General features: G+C 31.3%; 1 protein-coding gene across 1 annotated transcript in view; it reads right to left on the reverse strand.

Moving 5' to 3' along the window:
• Positions 1 to 20,044, reverse strand: part of LOC129224751 (nephrin-like) — a 45,285-nt gene that overhangs the window by 16,498 nt on the left and 8,743 nt on the right. The window contains 2 exon segments of the mRNA XM_054859300.1: positions 226 to 510; positions 17,920 to 18,210. Coding sequence (XP_054715275.1) covers positions 226 to 510; positions 17,920 to 18,210 — 576 coding nt within the window.

Below are 20,044 nucleotides of genomic sequence, written 5' to 3' on the forward strand. Positions count from 1 at the left end.
ACGAACAACAATAATTATAACTACAATTACAAAAGCAGCAATAAAAATAATGATGTGACGCAACATGCAAATTAATGCTCTTTAAATTACTTGAAACGAAAAATTGCAATTAGGTCACGCAGGTTAAAATATTATCCAGAATAAATCGGTTGGACACACAAAATTGAAACAGCCTTTGCGACAGTTTAGCGATACATTACCTCAACTGAGCTTGATATTACTTACCTTCCGGAATGATATGAAAAATGCATGGCATCCTTTGAACTCCTGCATCATTTTTCCCCCAGCACATGATGGTGCCGTAATCCCCCAAATAACGCGGGACGTAGTGCAGGATGTTGAAGGATTTGGGATGTCTCTTCTTTAAATCAACCGTCCCTCGGATAGTGTTGTTGAGAGTCCACTGGAAAGCATTAGGCCGGGGATCCGAATCGACATCGCAAGTGATGTTAACGAATTCTCCTTGAATGACATTGAATGTAAGTACCTCGGCTTGGCAAATCGGAGAGTCTGTTAAGGGAAAATATGGGCCATTATTTGGAATTCAAGATTCTTGTTAAGAATCGAAGAAAATTCAGTTATAAAAATGTAAATGTTTTTTTTCTTTGAATTTGTGAATATATTGAATTTTTTATAAACCTAGATTTTTACAGTCACGTGTTGAAGTTAAACAAGAAATCCCTTTGACTAATTTAATAATTTAAAACACAAACAAAAATTTAAAAAAAATAAAGAAAAAAAAAAACATTGTATGAAGAACAATCAAGGCTGAAAAGTTTTAAAGAAGTAAGGTAAAGAAGTGGGTAACCAACCAGCGCAGAAACAAAATACATATTGCAATATTAAAAAAACCATAGCTGTTAACATCCCTTTTTCAATTTTGTCTCCTATACAAAATATCAGAATAAAAATTTTGAAAAAATAGAACCGACTTCAAAATCGCTCTAAACAGTGAAAAATAATTTTATTCTTTAAACATCATCGATAATGCTTTTAAACATAATTTTTGAAGTTGACTCAAAAACAAAACGTAAAATCCAGTGTAACCATGCTTCGTTCATATTTTTTTTTTTTCAGAAAAGTATCCAAAGTTACGAACGAAGCATTTATATCGTTATTCAAATATGTTGTCAGCAATGCATAATGTATGTGATAGTGAAGAAACTGGGTCTGGTTAAATTTATAGTTGCAGTTGAGTTATGTCTGTGAATGATTTTATCTATCGTTTTTGCGCCAACTTCAAAAATTATGTTTAAAAACATTATCGATGATGTTCAAAGAATAAAATTATTTTTCACTGTTTAGAGGAATTTTGAAGTCGGTTCTATTTTTTTTCAAAATTTTTTATTTCATTCTTTTTAGTGTAAATGTAGGTATTTCAGAAATAGTAAGAAGTTAAGAAGTTACCATCAGGAAACTTCACCTTATTTTTTTTCATAAAAATGCTCCGTACTAAAAAAAAAAACTATAAACAAGCGTTAAACTTTAAGCGATTGGCACTAAAAATTTATCTTTCTTCCTCTCGGAATTGATGTGTAGTTAATTTAATTATAACTATTTAAGTATTACGTTTTTCCTAACTAATTTTCATTTCACAGCATCTAAGTTGCTTATGATGCAATCCTGTATCTTCTTACTTAGCCCCGATCATCTGTTAGTGGCATAGACGATAACGATCAAAATACTACTGTAGTTGAGGCAAACCTAATGGTAGTATTGTAAAGGCTAAGCAGATCCCAATCACTGCATCACCTCGATACCAGGTTAGGTTTACCCCACTATGGAGCAATAACACTGAATAAGGGAAGATTTCGATAATCCACATAGGGTTACTCTAAATCAGCAGGGTCACCAAAATAAAATTATTTTCGCCAAAAAATGAGACGACAGCGCCAGATTCCCGATTATCGAAATATCAACCTGAAGAAACTTGATGCTTGCTTCAGAGAAGCCTTCATTCAAAATTATCATTACAATTACTACTAATGTTACTGTCGTATGGCACCAAACTTTCATAACAATGGGTTTTAAATTTTATCATTTAACAGGGAAATTGCATGAAATTTATTGTTTATTGCCCATAACTTTTTTTCTAAACAACAAATATGGTCAAACAAAGCAACCGGACCTAAGTTGAGTCATCTCCTATCCATTAAAAAAAATGATCATCAAAATCGGTTCACTAGGTGAGACGCTGTGAGTGGGAAAAAAAAAAAACATACATACGGTATGAACTGATAACCGCCTCTTTTTGGAAGTCGGTTAATTAATGCACATATATAAACTATCGCACTATCAACCATAAATATTACGCTTAATAACTGTAAAACTGTGTTATGGGACCACCATAGCCGAAAAATCGTGCACACAATAGAGTAGTTTGGGAAATTGATTCCCACTAGTGCCCACTGTGTCATTTCCTGACTTCATAATGTGAATCCTTCTTGCGTTATCTTGCATGTAAATGAATACAAATGCGATGGAATTCAAACTTTCCATATTAACGTACATGTCAACAACAAAACTATGATAGATTATTACTTCTATAATAGATTTAAATAAAACATCTGAAATTTAGTAAACGTTTTACATTATGGTAGCTAAAGTTTTAATTTATATTCGGGATCCCCATAAGTAACTTTATTTATTTATTTATTTTTCAAAAAAATAATAATAGAAATAAATATAAAAAATCCCTTATAAAGCACATAAAGTTAAAAAGAAAATGTTTCTGTATATTTCTTTTGATTGCTTAGAAACCAGATCAATGTTTATGCTAAAGTTTACTGAGAGCAGTGGCCGTTTCCAAATGTCGTTCAGTAAACGAAACTAAAAAAAAAATAATAATAATAATAATGAAAGTTAAAAAAAAATAGACATGAGGGAATCTTTTTATGAAGTGTCCTTTTGGTTTAAAGTATTAAACGTTAAATTACGATCCAGAGACCAAAATACAAATCATGAGCTATTTTCAGGTACCTCGTCAGTGATATTTATAGAAAAGGTTTTATAAATTGGTGGTAAAATATTTTAACGTCAAAGGGAAGAAATAATTGGATTAAAAGCAGAGCTGTGTTGATTAAAAATAAAATAATATTTGTAGCGGCTTTCTTTTCTAATTCACTTCATTTATCAAAAGTCATTATACCTAGCACATAAATTAAGCGTAATAATTTCAAGTAATTGGAAGGACAATTTTTATTGCTCATTACTAATTTGTTCGGCATAAACATTTTGTCTGCTAATGAAAGGATTTAATTCATTGTAAAAATTTACGCCGAAGTAATATTTGGAACTCTAATTTTACTACGCTGTTTTCGATTATTATTTTATACTTTTTACATTTTGTCTTAATAGGTTTTACTTTTAACGAGGTAGAAATAATCAAACTAATTTTCAAATACTAACAACAGTAATTACAAGAGTTATTTCGACCGTTAAAAACGGTTCGGTGAATTCAAGGAAACGAGAAGATAAGATTTAGCGCCCGTAAATTTGAATGGCATTGTAATTTAGAATATGTATCTGGTTTATCTCAATTGTTAAAACTATTAATGAATGTTCCAAAACATTAATGAATTCAATTAATTATTTAGAAAAGGATTAACTCTTTGTTGCAAAAACTAACATAATAAGTAGAAATTTGCACACATTTTTCATATTACTATTATTTAAAAAAGGGAAAAAAAGAAAGAAAGTTACTTTTAAATTTTTACTGCAGTTTTTGCAATAAGCCCAAAAAAAAAAAAAAAAAAAGAAATCGTGTTTTTTTCTCCTTCTAACTTTTACTCGTTTTATTTGCAAATCACGGGTTTTTTTATTTATTTTAAATCTCAAAATTTCAACAAATTCACTGAAGAATATTAAGATTAGATTTTTTTCTTTTGGAAAAGTACTGCCAGTTTCAGTTTTTGTTCCCTTATTTTTATAGACGCTCAGTTATTAAAATGCACAGCACGCTTTCGTAAATCTATTTTTTTCCCATATTGTTACTTATTAATAAAAATATGCTTAGAGTAGAAAACCTAAACTAAACTTCCTCGTTTGGAAAACAAAGAAGTCGATATTTTACATGCATTTTTTCCTTCCTTTTTTGAGCAATCACGAGTGCTTATTGCTTTCATTTGACTGTTTTGATGTCCTATGATTTTATTCCCCCCCCCCCACCACCCTCTGCAGTGTCACTGTGCCACTGGCTCCTCACGATGCTGCTCCTACAGTGAAAACCGTCTCCAGGTTGCATCCATATCCTACACACACGCGCATACATACACGCTCCTACACACACACACACACACACACACATATCTTTATATACATACATACACCTACACAAACACATACACACATCTAACCACACATACACATACCCCCCACACAAACACACATACACACAACTACCCACGCACACACATGCCTACACACACATACATACACATACGCCACACACAAACAAACATACCCCCCCACACACGCCTACATACATACACACACACACACACTCGTGATTGCGAAAAACATAATTTGAATTCAAGATATCAAAGTTCATTTTTTTCTCTCTTAAAATTGTCCCCATAAATCTGTACCTCAGAGCCCGACTGACGTAAGTCCAACAAATGCGAATTTTCGTTTATTAGTGCATTGTATGTAGAAGCCTATTACGCATCGAGCCATGTGAACGTAATTCTTAAATTAAAAAAAATACTAATAATAATAATAAATTATTTTTTTTTACCTTGGTTAAAAAATAATAAATCATTTTTATTTTTTTACCTTGGCTAAAAAGCGAGCGTCCCATCCTTTGCATGCGTTAAAAAAGTTTTTCCTCTCGTCTGTAAAATTATCATAAAGAGGTAATAACCTCTGAAATTACACGAGCATCCTTGGCTCTGAGATACAGAAACTGCAATGTTGCTGGTTGAACTGTTATAACCAGGGGTTCCAGGCGAGTGAACATATTTCCTCTAAGGTGAAAGTATAGTGCCTGAAGGTGCAATGCAGGCCAGAAAATAGAGCAGAGGAGCCGAAACAGCATGCAATCGCAAAAAGACTCATTGCGCATGCGCTTTTGCCTTAGACATACATTCAACCACCTCAATATGGCGGACAAATGATGATTGCGTTTGTGTGTCTTTCACATTGAATGAAGTACATTATTGGATTAAGACACAACTTTTCTAGGATTAATTATCCGAAATTACAAGTACAGCTTTTGATCACTTTGTAGCTTTTAGGGCTTTCAAACATAGTTAAGTGTTTAAAAGTGCATTTATTGCTTTTCAGTTACCGTTACTGTCTTTTAATTTCAGTTTACCGTAACATCGTGAAATTTCCATCATTCAAAACGCTACTAAAAGTATCTGTCATTATTTTCTTGAGTACTCGATAAGCAACTTTTATTAATTACCAAAAAAAAAAAACCTGCTATAAGATTATTAATAATCAACAAGTGAGAATCTTAATAAAAATGGTTCTTGTGCTTCGTAGATTATAACAGAAAGCTAGCAATAAAAAAAACTCTCTCAGTCCAGCTATTTTTTTTTTTTTTTTGCTTTTTCATTCAAGTGTTAGAATTATTTCCTGTTAGCGGTTAATGTCTCGATAGCGTTAGAAATTTCTTTTGGTTTTTTAACTGTCGAAAAACTTCATGTGCATTTTATTTTGTTACTCTTGATTAACGTTTATGAAACGATTTTGTTTTTCCGTAACTGTAATATACGTGAATATTTTTGGCTCTTCATGTAAATAATCCATAAATACAGCTATGCTTCATTTTCGGAATACGTCATGTTTTAGTAAATGTATAATTTCTCACATTATTTAAATAATTACTCGTCTTTAAATTATAACGGTTTGTGACAGATCTTTGATAGAAAGTAAAGGGGTAGATATTTATTGTTTTATTAATTCTTAACATTAGTTTTTGTTTAAAAAAACTCATCAGAACTCTGAATTTTTCACATGTTTTTAACGGCCCCAGAATTATTATTAATATTATTTATTTTATGATTTTTTAAGAAAACGATAAAGATTTCACTTGTCCGCAAAGTTTTTCATTTGCTTTTACCGCGCCCGTGGATCAAAAGAGGTTGAGAAACACTGAGTTAGAGCAATTGAGCACTTCTTAACTATGTTGAAAACTCTGAAATATGATCAATTGCTGTAATTACATGTTTTAATCACTTCCAGTACCGAGTTCAATGTGAAAAATGTCCAAAGCGTAGAATATCATCAATTAAAACAAACCGTAAAAGAAGAAAACAAAATACACAACTGTATTCAAAAACGCACACAATACGGAGGAGGGGGAGGAGGATGTATAGTAAGGGTGCCATTTCTCTCTCCCAAGGTTCCTTTTTTTCACTCCGCCTGTCTATTTTTTAAAAGGTGCCTGTTTTTCACCCTATTTAGAGGTGCGATTTCGGCTCCGTATTGGGTGCCGCTGGTGAACAAGCGTTTCTCCCTGAAAGGTGCCGAATGCATCCTGTAGTTTTAACAGTGTGCGCAGTCGTAAAAATAATTACAAAATACTCAGGAACATTTCTTTGCACAACTACAAAAACATGCAATGCAGACAACAAAACGCATTGTCAAAAACAATGACAACACAGAAGAGTTTCGTTAAAACGAAATTGTGATTATATTTTTAATCAGTCCAAGCACACTTATTAAAAATGGTTATTACTCATTGTACGTAATAAACAATAAAAAAAATTTTAGTTTTAAAATGTTGTAACCTGCACTCAAGTTAAACTAAGTTTAGTACAGCAACAGCCCATAGGCTCCAAAACCAACTGCGCCCATCTCAAGTTTAGGATCAGATGGATCTGGAATGTTAAGCAAATGTTCCGGTTTGGTGGTCAGTCGAACTCCGGCTCACAAGGCATAATTTTCCAATTTCGCTTTGTACTTATTTTATCGACCCACTGAATGAATGAAAAGCTAATTCGACCAGGTGTAACCCGGGAATCAAACCCGGGTCTACGGCGTGTAGCATGAAGCGCTAACTCTAACAACCCAGCATTGCAATTAAAGCTTTTAAATTTTTGTCTAATTTTTATGAGTTTAATAATGTGCCAAAAAGTAAGAAAGTAATATAAGTAAAATCAAATATTAAAATGTAGCTTCTTACTTAAATTACAAAAAAAAAAAAAAAAAAAAAAAGATTTAGAATTATCAATTATCCGACGTTTTGAATCGCAAAACTTGCAAATTTATGCAGACACGTGTTTTGGAGTTACAAGGAACATCTTTTTCAATGCAAATGAGTATGTGCTTCTGGATGAAAAGTCATCTCAGTAAAGCAACCCGGTGGTATAGGAGACAGTAAGTACCAAAAAAATAGAACTTTAACAAAACAAAAAAGACAGAATGACACTTGGAGCCGAAATTTATTATATATGTCCATCAGGGAAAAAAACCGTTAAGTAACAAATTTCCAAGAAAACCCATAAACAATGCAAATAGTCCAAAAATGAAACTACTCTGAATAAATTAGAAATAAATTGACCGACCCGAAAAATTATATATGGAAAAAATGTAACAAATGGAGAAAAAGAGAAAAAACCGGAGTGAAGTATAAACAAATTGGATTTAGTTGATCAAAAAACGAAATAAAAAAGCAACAAATCAAAAAATAAAAGTAAGAAATGTACAACGGTTACATAAAAATATTAGAAAAACTAAATCTATTTTAAAATTGAGTCCACACAGAAGAAAAATACGGAATTGCAGTAAGATCGCTAACTAATTTAGATCGGTTCCGCAGGACGTGAAATGATTCAAAAAATTGAGATCCAAGGAATTAAGGCATTTTTGAATAATTTAATAAGAGTTAAAATGAAAACAGTGATTTGAATCCCAACAGTGTTGAACAATACTGTATTTATTCTGCTGTTGTTTTTTCACATAGCTTAGATGAAGCGTATTTTTCTTCTGTGGACTCCATTTTTAAAATAGGTTTAGTTTTTTTAATATTTTTTATATACACGTCGTACATTTCTTACTTGTATTTTTTCATTTGTTGCATTCTTATTTCGTTTTGTGTTCAGCTAATTGCAATTTGTTTATCCTTCACTGTTTTTTCCTACATTTTTCGATTTGTTACATTACTTCCGTACATAATTTTTCGGGTAGGTTAATTTATTGCTCATTTATTCAGAGTGGTTTTATTTTTGGACTATTTGCATTGTTTATGGGTTTTCTTGAAAATATATTACTTAACGGTTTTTTTCCTGATGGAATCATGTAATAAATTTCGGCTCCGGGTGTCTTTTTGTCTTTTTCGTTTCGTTAAATTTCTTATTTTTGGATTTATACTGTCTCCTGTTCCATCGTGTTGCTTTTCTAGCATGACTTCTCATTCAGAAACACATACTGCTTTGCATTGAAAAAGGTGTTCCTTAAAACACCGCAACACGTGTCTGCAGTAATTTGCAAGTTTTGCGCTTCAAAACGTTGGATAATTAATAATTTTAATTTTCAGAACAAAGGTATTTATTCGTTCAACTGATTTAAGTTTTATTAAAGTTTCATTAATTATGGTTGTTATATGCAAATATAAAACAATCACACAGGATTAATTACAAATTCAATAGCCTTTTAAACCATCTGTATATTGAATGCAAACCTTGCTGAGTTTAAAGCAACTTTCCTATTGTTTAAAAGATGAAGCAAAGCAGTTTTTTTTTTTTTTCAAAAATCTTACTGAATAAATGAATAATTTACAGAAAATGAAAATAATTTCCAAGGGCGTTTAAAAGCTTTTAAATTAATACAAAACGTATTTAAAACATCCAATTTTTACTAAACGTTTTTAAGCTCACTACAGTGACAAATAAAATAACGATATTTGATAAAATTACTTTTATTAAAGAAATTAGTGACATTTTTCTTATTTACTTTTAATTATAAATTGTGCTTATTATATGTAAATATTGAATGTTTACGTTGGTTTAATTACTATTTGAATAACATATTAATGCTTGTGTATATTATATGAAACATTATTTGCTTACTTTTAGAATATTTCACATCGTTTTTTAGATAAACATCCTAATTTTCGAGAAAAAAAAATCGATTTTGAGAAATTTAGAGAGCTCCATGGTTCTTCTTTCTAAATCTGCAGTTGTTTTTTAAATTGGTGAATTATTGAGAAAACTAGAAGCAATTTACTTAACTCAGATCGACTGATTTTACCTGAAATGGAATTTTTCTTTCTTTTTTTCCCCCATAACCACGTTTTCAAAGTTTTTAGTTACGCCAACAGTTCAAGCGAAAAAACTATTGATTCTGAAGATTTGAAAATTTTCAAAAACGGTAATTGAACATATTACTGTGATATAAACCTCGAAAAGCTAACATACAAGCAATATGTTGTTTTGAAATAATGACCAAATAAACTTAGAGGGCAAAAAGCACATTTTTTGGGGGAAAGTTTCTAACATTTACCCATAAAACCTGTTTTATGTTAACTATTTCCAAAGTAGAGGGTCATATCACTCTAACGAAGGGATCGGCACAAAAAGTTTTAAAAATTATGAAAAAGTGAGTGTACGGAAAGTGTGTGTGTGTGTGTTGAGGAAATAGTAGTTTTTTGTTAAAAATATGGCTTTTTATTAAAAAATGTGTTATTTATGTCATATTTAATAATCGTACAAAGTTTTAGAAAGGTGCGATGAATATTGAAGAAAAACATATTTAGGGTGCACTTCCTTAAAATTACCTATTAGTAAGCAGTGCAATTAATTTAGAAAATATCTTACATAAGTGATAAGTACTTTACTGTAAATGATTTGCAAATTCATGTGAATGCTTAAACATTAATGAAAAAGTTACGCTATTTTTTTCAGCTTCCTACGGTGGTCAGATAAAATAACAACATTTCGATAAAAGTATAACTAATTGTTATGTCGAAATAAAAAAAAAACTATTGCAAACCTACACAGATAAAGATAACAGAGTGGGACAATTCATACACTTTTGTTTATGAAAGGCGGGACAGTGGAGTGTGACAAACGCGCCATGTGGACTTCCGAAGATAAGAAATGCGTGTAATTGATTACTCTCGTTATGACCACAGTGCAGCTACCTTTATTTGGCACAAACATCAGGACTGAGTGCCTTTATTTACTTTCTCCAGGGTTTGTAGAAAATACAATGAGCAACAGGCTCCATTTATGGGTGAGTGGTGGAAAATATGAAGAACATTTTGTTTTTGGAAAGTCATTTTTAAATCTAAATTCTTAGAAAGACATATATTTTACTTTTATTTTAGCCACATATATGTTTTAGTATCATGCTTTCAATAAGAATCATGATATAATACGAGAGTTAAAATTGATGAAGGTAAGATAAATAAAACCTTATTAACGAAAGCAAAAACAAACACACACACACACACACACAAACACAAAAAAAAGTTGCGGCATTGACACTAAATTATACAATAAAAGAAATAAAGTTGTCTTAAAAGGTTAAAAAAAACTAGACGTATTTAAAAAAATGTCAAAATATACTTTTTTTTTGCAGAAAGACTAAATAAACAGAAAAAAAAATCTATATAACATCACTTCTTATTGGGCCGTATTTGTTTAATAAAAAATATTAGTTACAAATTTTTTATGGTTAAAATCTTTAGGCGTTCATACTAAGTGTTTATTTGTATACCTTGTACTATTAGCATTGAATTTATTTACTCTAAAAGGCAATCAACGTTAGTGTTTTCCGAAGAGTAGGGCGATTCCGAGAAATAACTGTTTAAGGCATCTTAGTTCAAGAGTTGGAATTTAGAGTGATTTTTCCCAGATGCGAAACAAAAAATTGTTAAAGAACCACTTATAATTATAAAGCTCTTTAACTTTGGAATAAATATTTTAATGGTTATCTCCTATGGGGAGGGGAGAACGGTGACTGTAAAAACAAATCATTTATTTTAGAAAAAAAAAAAAAAAAAACAGAACATAAAATTGAACTAGTTATGGTAAACGGTTGATCATTCATTATGATTATGACTAACTAGAGCAAACCTTATAAAAGGCGTATTTCAGTGAGAATTTCAGTTTCGCTAACAGAACAAATCAAAACGGGGAAAATAGAAAGAAAGTAAAAAACGATTGCACGTTACTCAAACTTTGGTGCCCTATTCAGAACTTTTTTTTAACAATGTTAGATTGCTTTTACCATTAAGGTACCTCTTAATTTGTTTTTGCAATGAAAATGGCGGAAATTCAGAACTCGCAGCAATGATCAGATGCGAAAATAATCAAAATAAAAAATGCAAAGATAGATCCGTGTTTTTTTTTTTTTCTTGTCATCCGCAGATATGTTCGAAATTCATGGTCAAGAAGGTCACTTAATGGGCGACGTGCATAGCATTTTTTTGTGTGAAAAGCGTTTAATGCATCACAGGAGGCGTCAACAGCAGATAAGATACACTAAGAAGTAATTTCGTTTTATAGCTTGAAGTTAGTTAGAACTCAGACGTGAGGTTCTAATTGATAGCTCGCTTTCCTACACCTTTTTAACGGTCATTTATTTTTTCTAGTGTCAGTAGCAGTCTGCTCATCTGCTGTTTGTGTTTGAGATATCTACGCACAACTGCGTATTTTAATTTGACTTTATTATTTGAATATTGCTTTTTTGTTAAACATTCATAATATTTTTAATCTTTTATATTCCAAATTTACATAGATGAGTCAAAATATAGACAATTGTACATGTTCTACTGTAATTTTTAACCATGCTTCGGTCATTTTATGTCGTTTTTGTGCTGATTTTTTTCGTGTGTGGGGGGGGGAGGAACTGGGATTTTTTTAAATGTACTCATTAATTTTTAGCTAATCACAACATAATTTTATGTTTTTCTTGTTAGAAATATATTTTTTACAGTATTATATCTAAGAAATACGGGAGACTTCACATGTGAATATTACAGAGGTCATGCCTACTGGAATGTTAAAAATTGTTTGGCAATGGCGATGTTTCAACTACGCAAGAACCACTGGCTCTTCGCGAGCCGTAAGTTACTGGTCTCTGTTTTCGTTCTAAAAAAGTTGCCTAATCTGCGTCAAAGGAAAGGAGAAAGCAGAAGTAAACATACTTGTTGCCAGAAGACTGGTCAATGTGTCACTTTTCTAGGCTTTTCTCTCGAGTAATAAAAATAAGCGCAGTGGAATCTCGATAATTCGAAGCTTATAATTCGAATATTCCTTTGACTCGAAGTTTTCGTCGGGTCTTAAACTTTTGTTACTGTAGTGGAAACTCGAACTACCATTAACGCGAACGTTTTAGAAGGACCCTTGGGACTTCGGGTCTTTAAGAGTTGACTGTGCAATACTTTTCACATTCGCCGGCTACTTGGTACTCTACTTCTTCTTATCCAAACAAAACTCGCGATTGTTGCGACATAATGACTTATGTCTATGTTTAAATTTAGCAATATTTTTCCACGAATGAAGCAATAGTTAATGGGATACTAATCAGAAATACCTTACACATCTGGAAACATTTAACCTTCATTGCATTTTTGTAAAATATAGGGGTTTCATCTTGAAAAATTCATATAAAATTGTTTTTATGACGTACAAAAATTCTCGAAAAGTAACAATAGCAATTTATTGTCGTTTTTAAGTTATTTTAAATAAATAAAATGTAATTGAGCGTTTTGTAAGAAATAGAAAAAGGAGGCTAAAAAATAACCTTCAGTAGTGAAATTCGTTAAAAATCCACATCTGAAACTTAATACTGATTTCTGAAATAGTTAAAAGAAAAATAATTGTGTAAAAAATCCGAAGTTCTGATAATTAAAAACTAGAAATAAGAACCAAGCAAGCGTGGGAAAGGGGGGTGGGGGCTCTAAACTAGTAGAATCATCACAAAACTAAAAATAATCTAGATATATACTGGAAAAAAACTAATCTTGTGAAGAGAAATTCTTACTCCACCGTCAAAATTATTAATCATGCAAGAGAATAAAATGGCTGGAGAAAAAAAGAGAATCAGCAAAAGTTTTCGTAATAAGTTGTGACATTTAAAAAGAAGAAAAATCCGACTGTTTGACAAGACTGCTTGCGTCATTTCCTTTTTTTTTTTTTTTTTTTTTTTTTTTTTTTGTGCAATGTGATGCGATTTTCGTCTTGTTTCATCGCTACTTATTCTAAACCAGTGAAATAATGAAACTTGGCCTTGCTTGAACTATTCAATCTTTACATTTTTCAGGGAACAAAAGATGAAGCACACAGCGGAACTTCAGCATACATTTAACTTTGCAATCCAGCTTGGTGGGTTTTTTTTTTTTTTTTGTATAAAAATGAAACGACGGTATTGTGGTACTTCCTTTTTTAAAAATAACTATATATTTGCCCGTTATCCTACTGTATTCTTAATTTTTGTGTATCTGTAATTACTATGAGTTACGCAATAATGCTACCCAAAGATGAACAAACGTTGGCGTAATAACATGTAACATAAAAACCACACAATCAGTCATGATGTTACAAATTTGGGGTCAAATGCTCAGAAATTTGTTTATGGAAAAGAAATGTAAATGTTTACATTGCCAAAATAACCATTAAGTGATGATAGCAACAATTCTTAATACGTGTATATTTTTCTACTTTTCCATGTTTTCCAACAATAATAAAAAAGAAAAAAAAATTTTTTTTTAGTTATTAAGGAAAAAAAGAAAAAAAACTATATATCCGAACTTAGTTAACCAGAATCAAGCAACTATTTACATTAGTTTCGCAATACAACGGCAAAATATCGGAAGGAAAAGATAAAACCGTACCGTCTGTTTTGATGTCTCGTAAAAAGAAAAAAAAATAATTTGAATTTTGACATCTTGAACTCAAATTATGTTTTTCGCAATCACAAGTTTGTGTATGTAGGCGTGTGTGTTTGTGTGTTGGGGGTATGTGTGCTGTGTGTAGGGGTATGTGTGCTGTGTGTAGGGGTATGTGTGCTGTGTGTAGGGGTATGTGTATGTGTGTGTAGGCATGTGTGTTTGTGTCTGTGTACAGGCATATGTGTGTGAGTAGTTGTGTGTATGAATGTGTGTGTATGAATGTGTGTGTAGGCATATGTGTTTGTGTCTGTGTGCAGGCATGAATGTGTGGGTAGTTGTTTGTATGAGTGTGTGTATGTGTTTTTGTGTGTATGTGTGTGTGTAGTTGTATGTATGTGCGTGTGTGTAGGACATGGATGCAACCTGGAGGCGGTTGTCACTATAGGAGCAGCATCGTGAGGACCCGGTCGACGGTGATGCTGCAGAAGGTGGCAGTGGGAAAATAAAATCAAAGGACATCAAAACAGTCAAGTGAGAACAATAAGCAATCGTGATTGCTCAAAAAAAGAAAATATTTTAATCGGAAAATAATTAAAGGTGCACAAAAAATTCATGTAAAACTATTATTTTTACTCTCTCTATACACTATTTTTCCACGTTGATGAATTCAATATACCAGGTTTATGCGTAAAATGTTCGTTGCTGTCTTAGAATTATCCTATTAATTTTTTGAAACACTTTACGATAATAATATGCAATGCATAAAACACTCATAAGCATTATACTGATTATTGAATTTTATAGAAATGCAGTCTCTCATCTGGACTTTTAAGATTTTTTAAAAACTAAATCTCTACTAATAATAAAGCTGAAAGTCTGTGTCTGGATCTCTGTCCGGATCTCTTTGACGCGCATAGCGCCTAAACCTTTCGGCCAATTTTCACGGAACTTGGTGCAGAATTAGTTTGTAGCATGGGGGTGTGCACCTCGAAGCGATTTTTCAAAAATTCGATTTTGTTCTTTTTCTATTCCAATTTTTAAAACATTTTACTCAGCAAATTATAATAACGTGCAGGAGTAAATTACAAAATTATCATAACGTGGAACCGTAACATAGGCGAGCAAATGAACATAGCCATATTAGCGAGAAATTCATCGTCCATTACAGTCGAGTCCCGACTTACTCGAGAGATGCGTTCCAAGACTGCTCGCGTAAGTCGAAATTTTACATGTTTTCGGTCGTATTAAATGTTTGTAAAATGTTCGTTACACATGAATGCGTTGTGTAAAAAAGTTTGGATGCCATTGAACTATTTGTCACTATCGCAAAAGATTTGTGTGTCAAGTCTTCAGTAAAATATAATATAGTAACGCTATTAATAATGATTGTATACATACTACTAATTTTTAAGTTATTCACATGCTATAATAATTAAGACAAACAATATCAGTGTCCCGTTTCTCCTACAAATACAAGAACCATGAAACGAACCAAAGAGATACCGTTAATAATTTCTTTTATCAATCTCTTACGCAGCTAAGAGGGAAAAAAACACACCCATCCTATGTTGTTTCGATGCAATGCATATGTAAGTACCTCAATGATCATTAGGGACTCAGAGCTAATCGCATTGATGAGCCCGTGAAAAATGTTCGTTTTGGACTAAATGAGTTTTGTGACTTTTCTCCACCTCTTTCACCATCCCATCCGTTATACTCTGAGACTAATCTAACTCGGATTTGGACGCAGTACACATACATACTTCTATTTCTTTAATTACTTAGAAAATTTCACTCGGAATTTGGGAATTTTTGTAATTACCAGTAATGAGTTTTGTACTCTGCTATTTCTTGTGAAATTCGTCGATGCCTTATTTTAGTGCAAGAATTAGAACGTGAAAGATTATAAGTTGGTCGCGAGATTCAAATGGAATTAGTTAGGTTATATACAATTCAGTGATATAATTTCTTTGACATGAACTTCGGCTCATGAGACAAAAGTAATTTCCGATTTAAAACAACTTTAAATTAAGTAAGAAAAATATTGTGCGGTACCTTTATGCAAGAAGAACTAGTCTTTTTAACTAGGAGTTGCAGTTTAATTCAAACTTGAGATTTCTGACTGGTTAAGATGGATTTAAATCAGTATTTTACCGATAGTTATTACGACTTGATTCTGAAACTTTTATCTTACAATTTACCAGATGTATAATAAGTGGGTACGTTTGGAAAAAAGTTTAGTTGATATTAGCTTCAGATGGCACAAACACAAATATTTGCTTAGAAACTTATACTGCAGCAGCATGATTCATTGACATGATTCTGAAAATATTTTGTTACAGTTTACCAGATGTACAACTGGTGCATACTTTCAAAGAAAATTTAGTTGATGTTAGCTTCAGATGACAGTAACACAAGTATTTGCTTAGAAACTTATATTTTAGTAGCATAAATAATTGACATGATTCTGCAAATATTTTCTTACAGTTTACCAGACGTACAACGGATTCATAATTTTGGAAGAAAATCTAGTTGAAGTTAGATTCAAATAACACCAACTAAAATGTTTGCTTCGAAACTGATCTTGAAGTAGCATGATTCATTGAAATGATTGTGAAAAATAGTTTCTTAAAATTTACTAGACGCACAATTGGTGCATTTGGGAGAAAATTTAGTTGCTGTTAGCTTCAGACGACACTAACACGAATATTTGCTTAGAAACTTATATTGTAGTAGCAAGAATAATTGACATGATTCTGCAAATATTTTCTTACAATTTACCAGATGTGCAACTGGTGCATACGTTTGGAGGAAAGTTTTGCTCATGTTAGCGTCAAATGACATCATCACAAATATTTCCTTAGAAACTTGCATTGTAACTGCATGAAAAGTTATAAAATAATATATTGCCTCCGCATAAGGACGCGTAAAAGAGCTAAAGCCGTTTTTAATATCGTTCAATAGAAACTTAACGAATCTCGACTCGAAGTTTAGCTATTAGAACCTAAAAGGCCGTAGAATGTATAAAAAAACTACTTAACTGTAAGTAACTGCTACAAGATTAGACTGTTTAACGTTTTCATTTCAATTTTTTCATAATTCAGTAATTGATTTGGTTGAATATATTTATACATTATAAAACTTCATCATATACGTTTTTAACCACTTTAGAGAGACAATTATTTTTACTTATAAGTGCACTTCATATGTTTCTTATTGGTTTTTGCGTACTCTACTGCACATCGTTGAAGAAAGTGCCACGTAACGTATGTCTAGTAATAAAATCTCAGATATTTATTTTAATGACGCAACAAAATCAAAAGTTATATATTTTGTTATTTTAACTGTATAAACTACGGGCAAAATGTGAAGTAAGTCAGCAGGTCTTTGCCTCAAATTCAAATAAAACTTAAACATGGCTTTCAATAACGCAGCAACAGCTAACAGCTCTCGTTGTCACGAACATTTAGGAAAATATACAGCATAGTGAATACATCAAAAATTCATCAAACTGCATATAATCTAGATTATTTCCAGTGTTAGATAAATTACACGAACAATAAATTGAAACTCAGTGTTTCTGTGAATTGTTAGGTGTTGGTCAAATATGAAGAATAAAACAACACTCAAAGAAATTATTGCACTAATGGTTGATATTTTTTTTCTCCTTAAAATTCAATACATTTTGCTGTTTATCATTGCAATAGAAAATAACAGCAAAAAATTCAATTGTTTAAATATCTATTTTATTTATTAGCATCTGTGTTAAAAAACTTGGACTTTGTGACCCTCTAACCCTACCAGACCGTATATGACAAAGTTACCACGGTTGAGTGTTTTTACTTAGGTGTCAAAGTTTCATAATTTCTTTACAGTTGCCACAGTTCTTTAAGTAAAAATATTTTTATGACTCAAAATCTATGTTTCAAAGCATTGCTAATAAATAAAATTTAAATGTTTAAATTTTTAAAAATCTGGTCAAAATGTGCAGATTTGTATGTATGTGCATAAATGTATAATTGTATAACTATGTAGTGCTACTTTTAATTTGCATGAAAAAAAAGCATACACATTAAAACAAAGCGTAGTAGTTAACTATTTGCAAATAATGTTTACAAAGTATGTTTACTTACATTGAATGTCTAGTTTTACAACATCACTGTCGCCTTCCCCTTCAGTGTTTGCTGCTCTGCATCTATAAAATCCTCTCTGTTCCTTGGTTACTCGTTGCAAGATGAGCGATTGATTGTCGACGATAATGCCTCTAGATACGTTGCTACTCAACTGGTCACTCCCAACAAACCAAGAAACATTCATTACAGGAGGGTTGGCTTTAATGTTGCATTCAAAATACACATCACTGCCTTCCTTGATGCCAGAGTGTTGATTGCTGGCTCCCAAAGCCAACATTAGTTGAGGTGCAACTGCAACAAGTATAGTAATAAATTATATTACTCTTAGTTGAAAATTGCATGTAGTAAATAAAAATAAATCTGTGTAGTAAAACAAAACTTTTATTATAGTTTATATATTTTATGAACGAAGAGAAACCTATATGTTGAGAAGTTTTCGAAGCTGTACTGTAAGAAAATGTCATTTGATAATGGAAAGAAAAAAATATTCTCAAAATGAATATTTATATCTTCAAGTATGTGCCTACATTGATATAAAATAAGATGAAGTGTAATGGGTGTGAAAAAAAAACTGTTCAACCTTATGAGATAAATCTGAAAATATTCTTATCTTTTACTCCAGAAGCATAAAACAAAGATTAGTATTTAATATTTAACTTAGGTCCTTTACAGTTCTAAATATATAATTATATGACCATGTCACTCCATTCATAGATGGAATGTGTAGAATTTTTAAAAATACAACTTTATTCATCTATATTTTCATTCAAATCTATATTTAACCATTTTAAAATGGAACCATTCATATTTCATGAATCTGTATGAAAAACTACGAACTAAAATGCTTACATATAGGTTGAAAAAGCCGTGCACTTTAGTGAGCCCGTTATCACCAGATCCTACTTCTCCAAATATCATTTTGGTTTGAGCAAATATATTTTTGTGCTAAACACGTAATTGTATTTTTTTTCTTGCTTTTATTTGGTAAATGTGATATGTTTTTTTAAAACACAAAATATTTCCTATATGATAGAAATATATTCCAGAAAAATTAAGAATTGATTAAAGAATTACTACATTACCTCAGCAGCAATATTTTACCTTTTTTCTATTTTTTTATATGTAAACGAACTAGCTAATTCACAGTGGAATCATTTCTGTACATATTTTTTTTATGGAGGCAAGAACTAGAAACAAGAGTATTTCTTCTAAAATCAAAATTTTTATGCATGTAAACATTTTTCAAACTTGCAGTTTTATTGCGAGTTTCGAATGCCTCGTCTTTTCAAACATCTAAAGATTACCTTTAGTTCAACGGTCGTAAATTCAGACTGCGTATAAAATTTTTGAAGTCAGGAACGGGTAATATTTGTTTGAAAGTTCTCAAGCGAAAGAAATATATTTTGAAATATTATACTTTTATTGCGTGAAATTCTTTTGAAGGGAAATTTCATCAAATCTCTTTGTTTACTTCAGTTATATTCAATGCAAATGCAAGCAAAACTTTGAGAGCATAAACATAGGAATTATTATTTTTGACATTTACCCTGAATGTAAAATAAATAAGTACTACTTCTAGACAAAAAAACCGAAGCTTAGGGAGTTTTAAATTGAATCAAAAATAATGTGTTTAAAAGTATTTTTAAGACTTTTATTAATATTAAAGAAAGCACAATGTACTCTGTTACCAAAACAACTATAATGTTAATATAAATTTAAACTATCAAACCACACCTTTCAAAGACATATTTTTAAGTGTTCATCCACTATCACGGTATTCATACAGATCACCGTGAGTTTGTGTTTATTTTCCTAGTTTCTTAATATAAATTGGATGACCGCAAAACTAACAAATGCATCAAGTTAATCATGAAAAATATATATTATATTAATACTCACTTAACTGCAGAGTTTATCGATACTTTCAGATTGCGTTATGATAAAAAGAATGCAAGAAAAAAGTATATAAATGCAAAATAGATGCTATTACTTATATGCGCGAGCTAGAAGTTCAATTTCAATTCATGAATCAAATTCGTATTTCAAGTGAGTGAAAAATTAACTTGTAATGAAAAAAACTTATGGCAAATGTAAATATAAGTATAGGGTAATGAACAAATTGTAA

This window comes from Uloborus diversus, chromosome 6 (genome assembly GCF_026930045.1).
Source record: "Uloborus diversus isolate 005 chromosome 6, Udiv.v.3.1, whole genome shotgun sequence".
Taxonomy (NCBI): Eukaryota; Metazoa; Arthropoda; class Arachnida; order Araneae; family Uloboridae; genus Uloborus; species Uloborus diversus.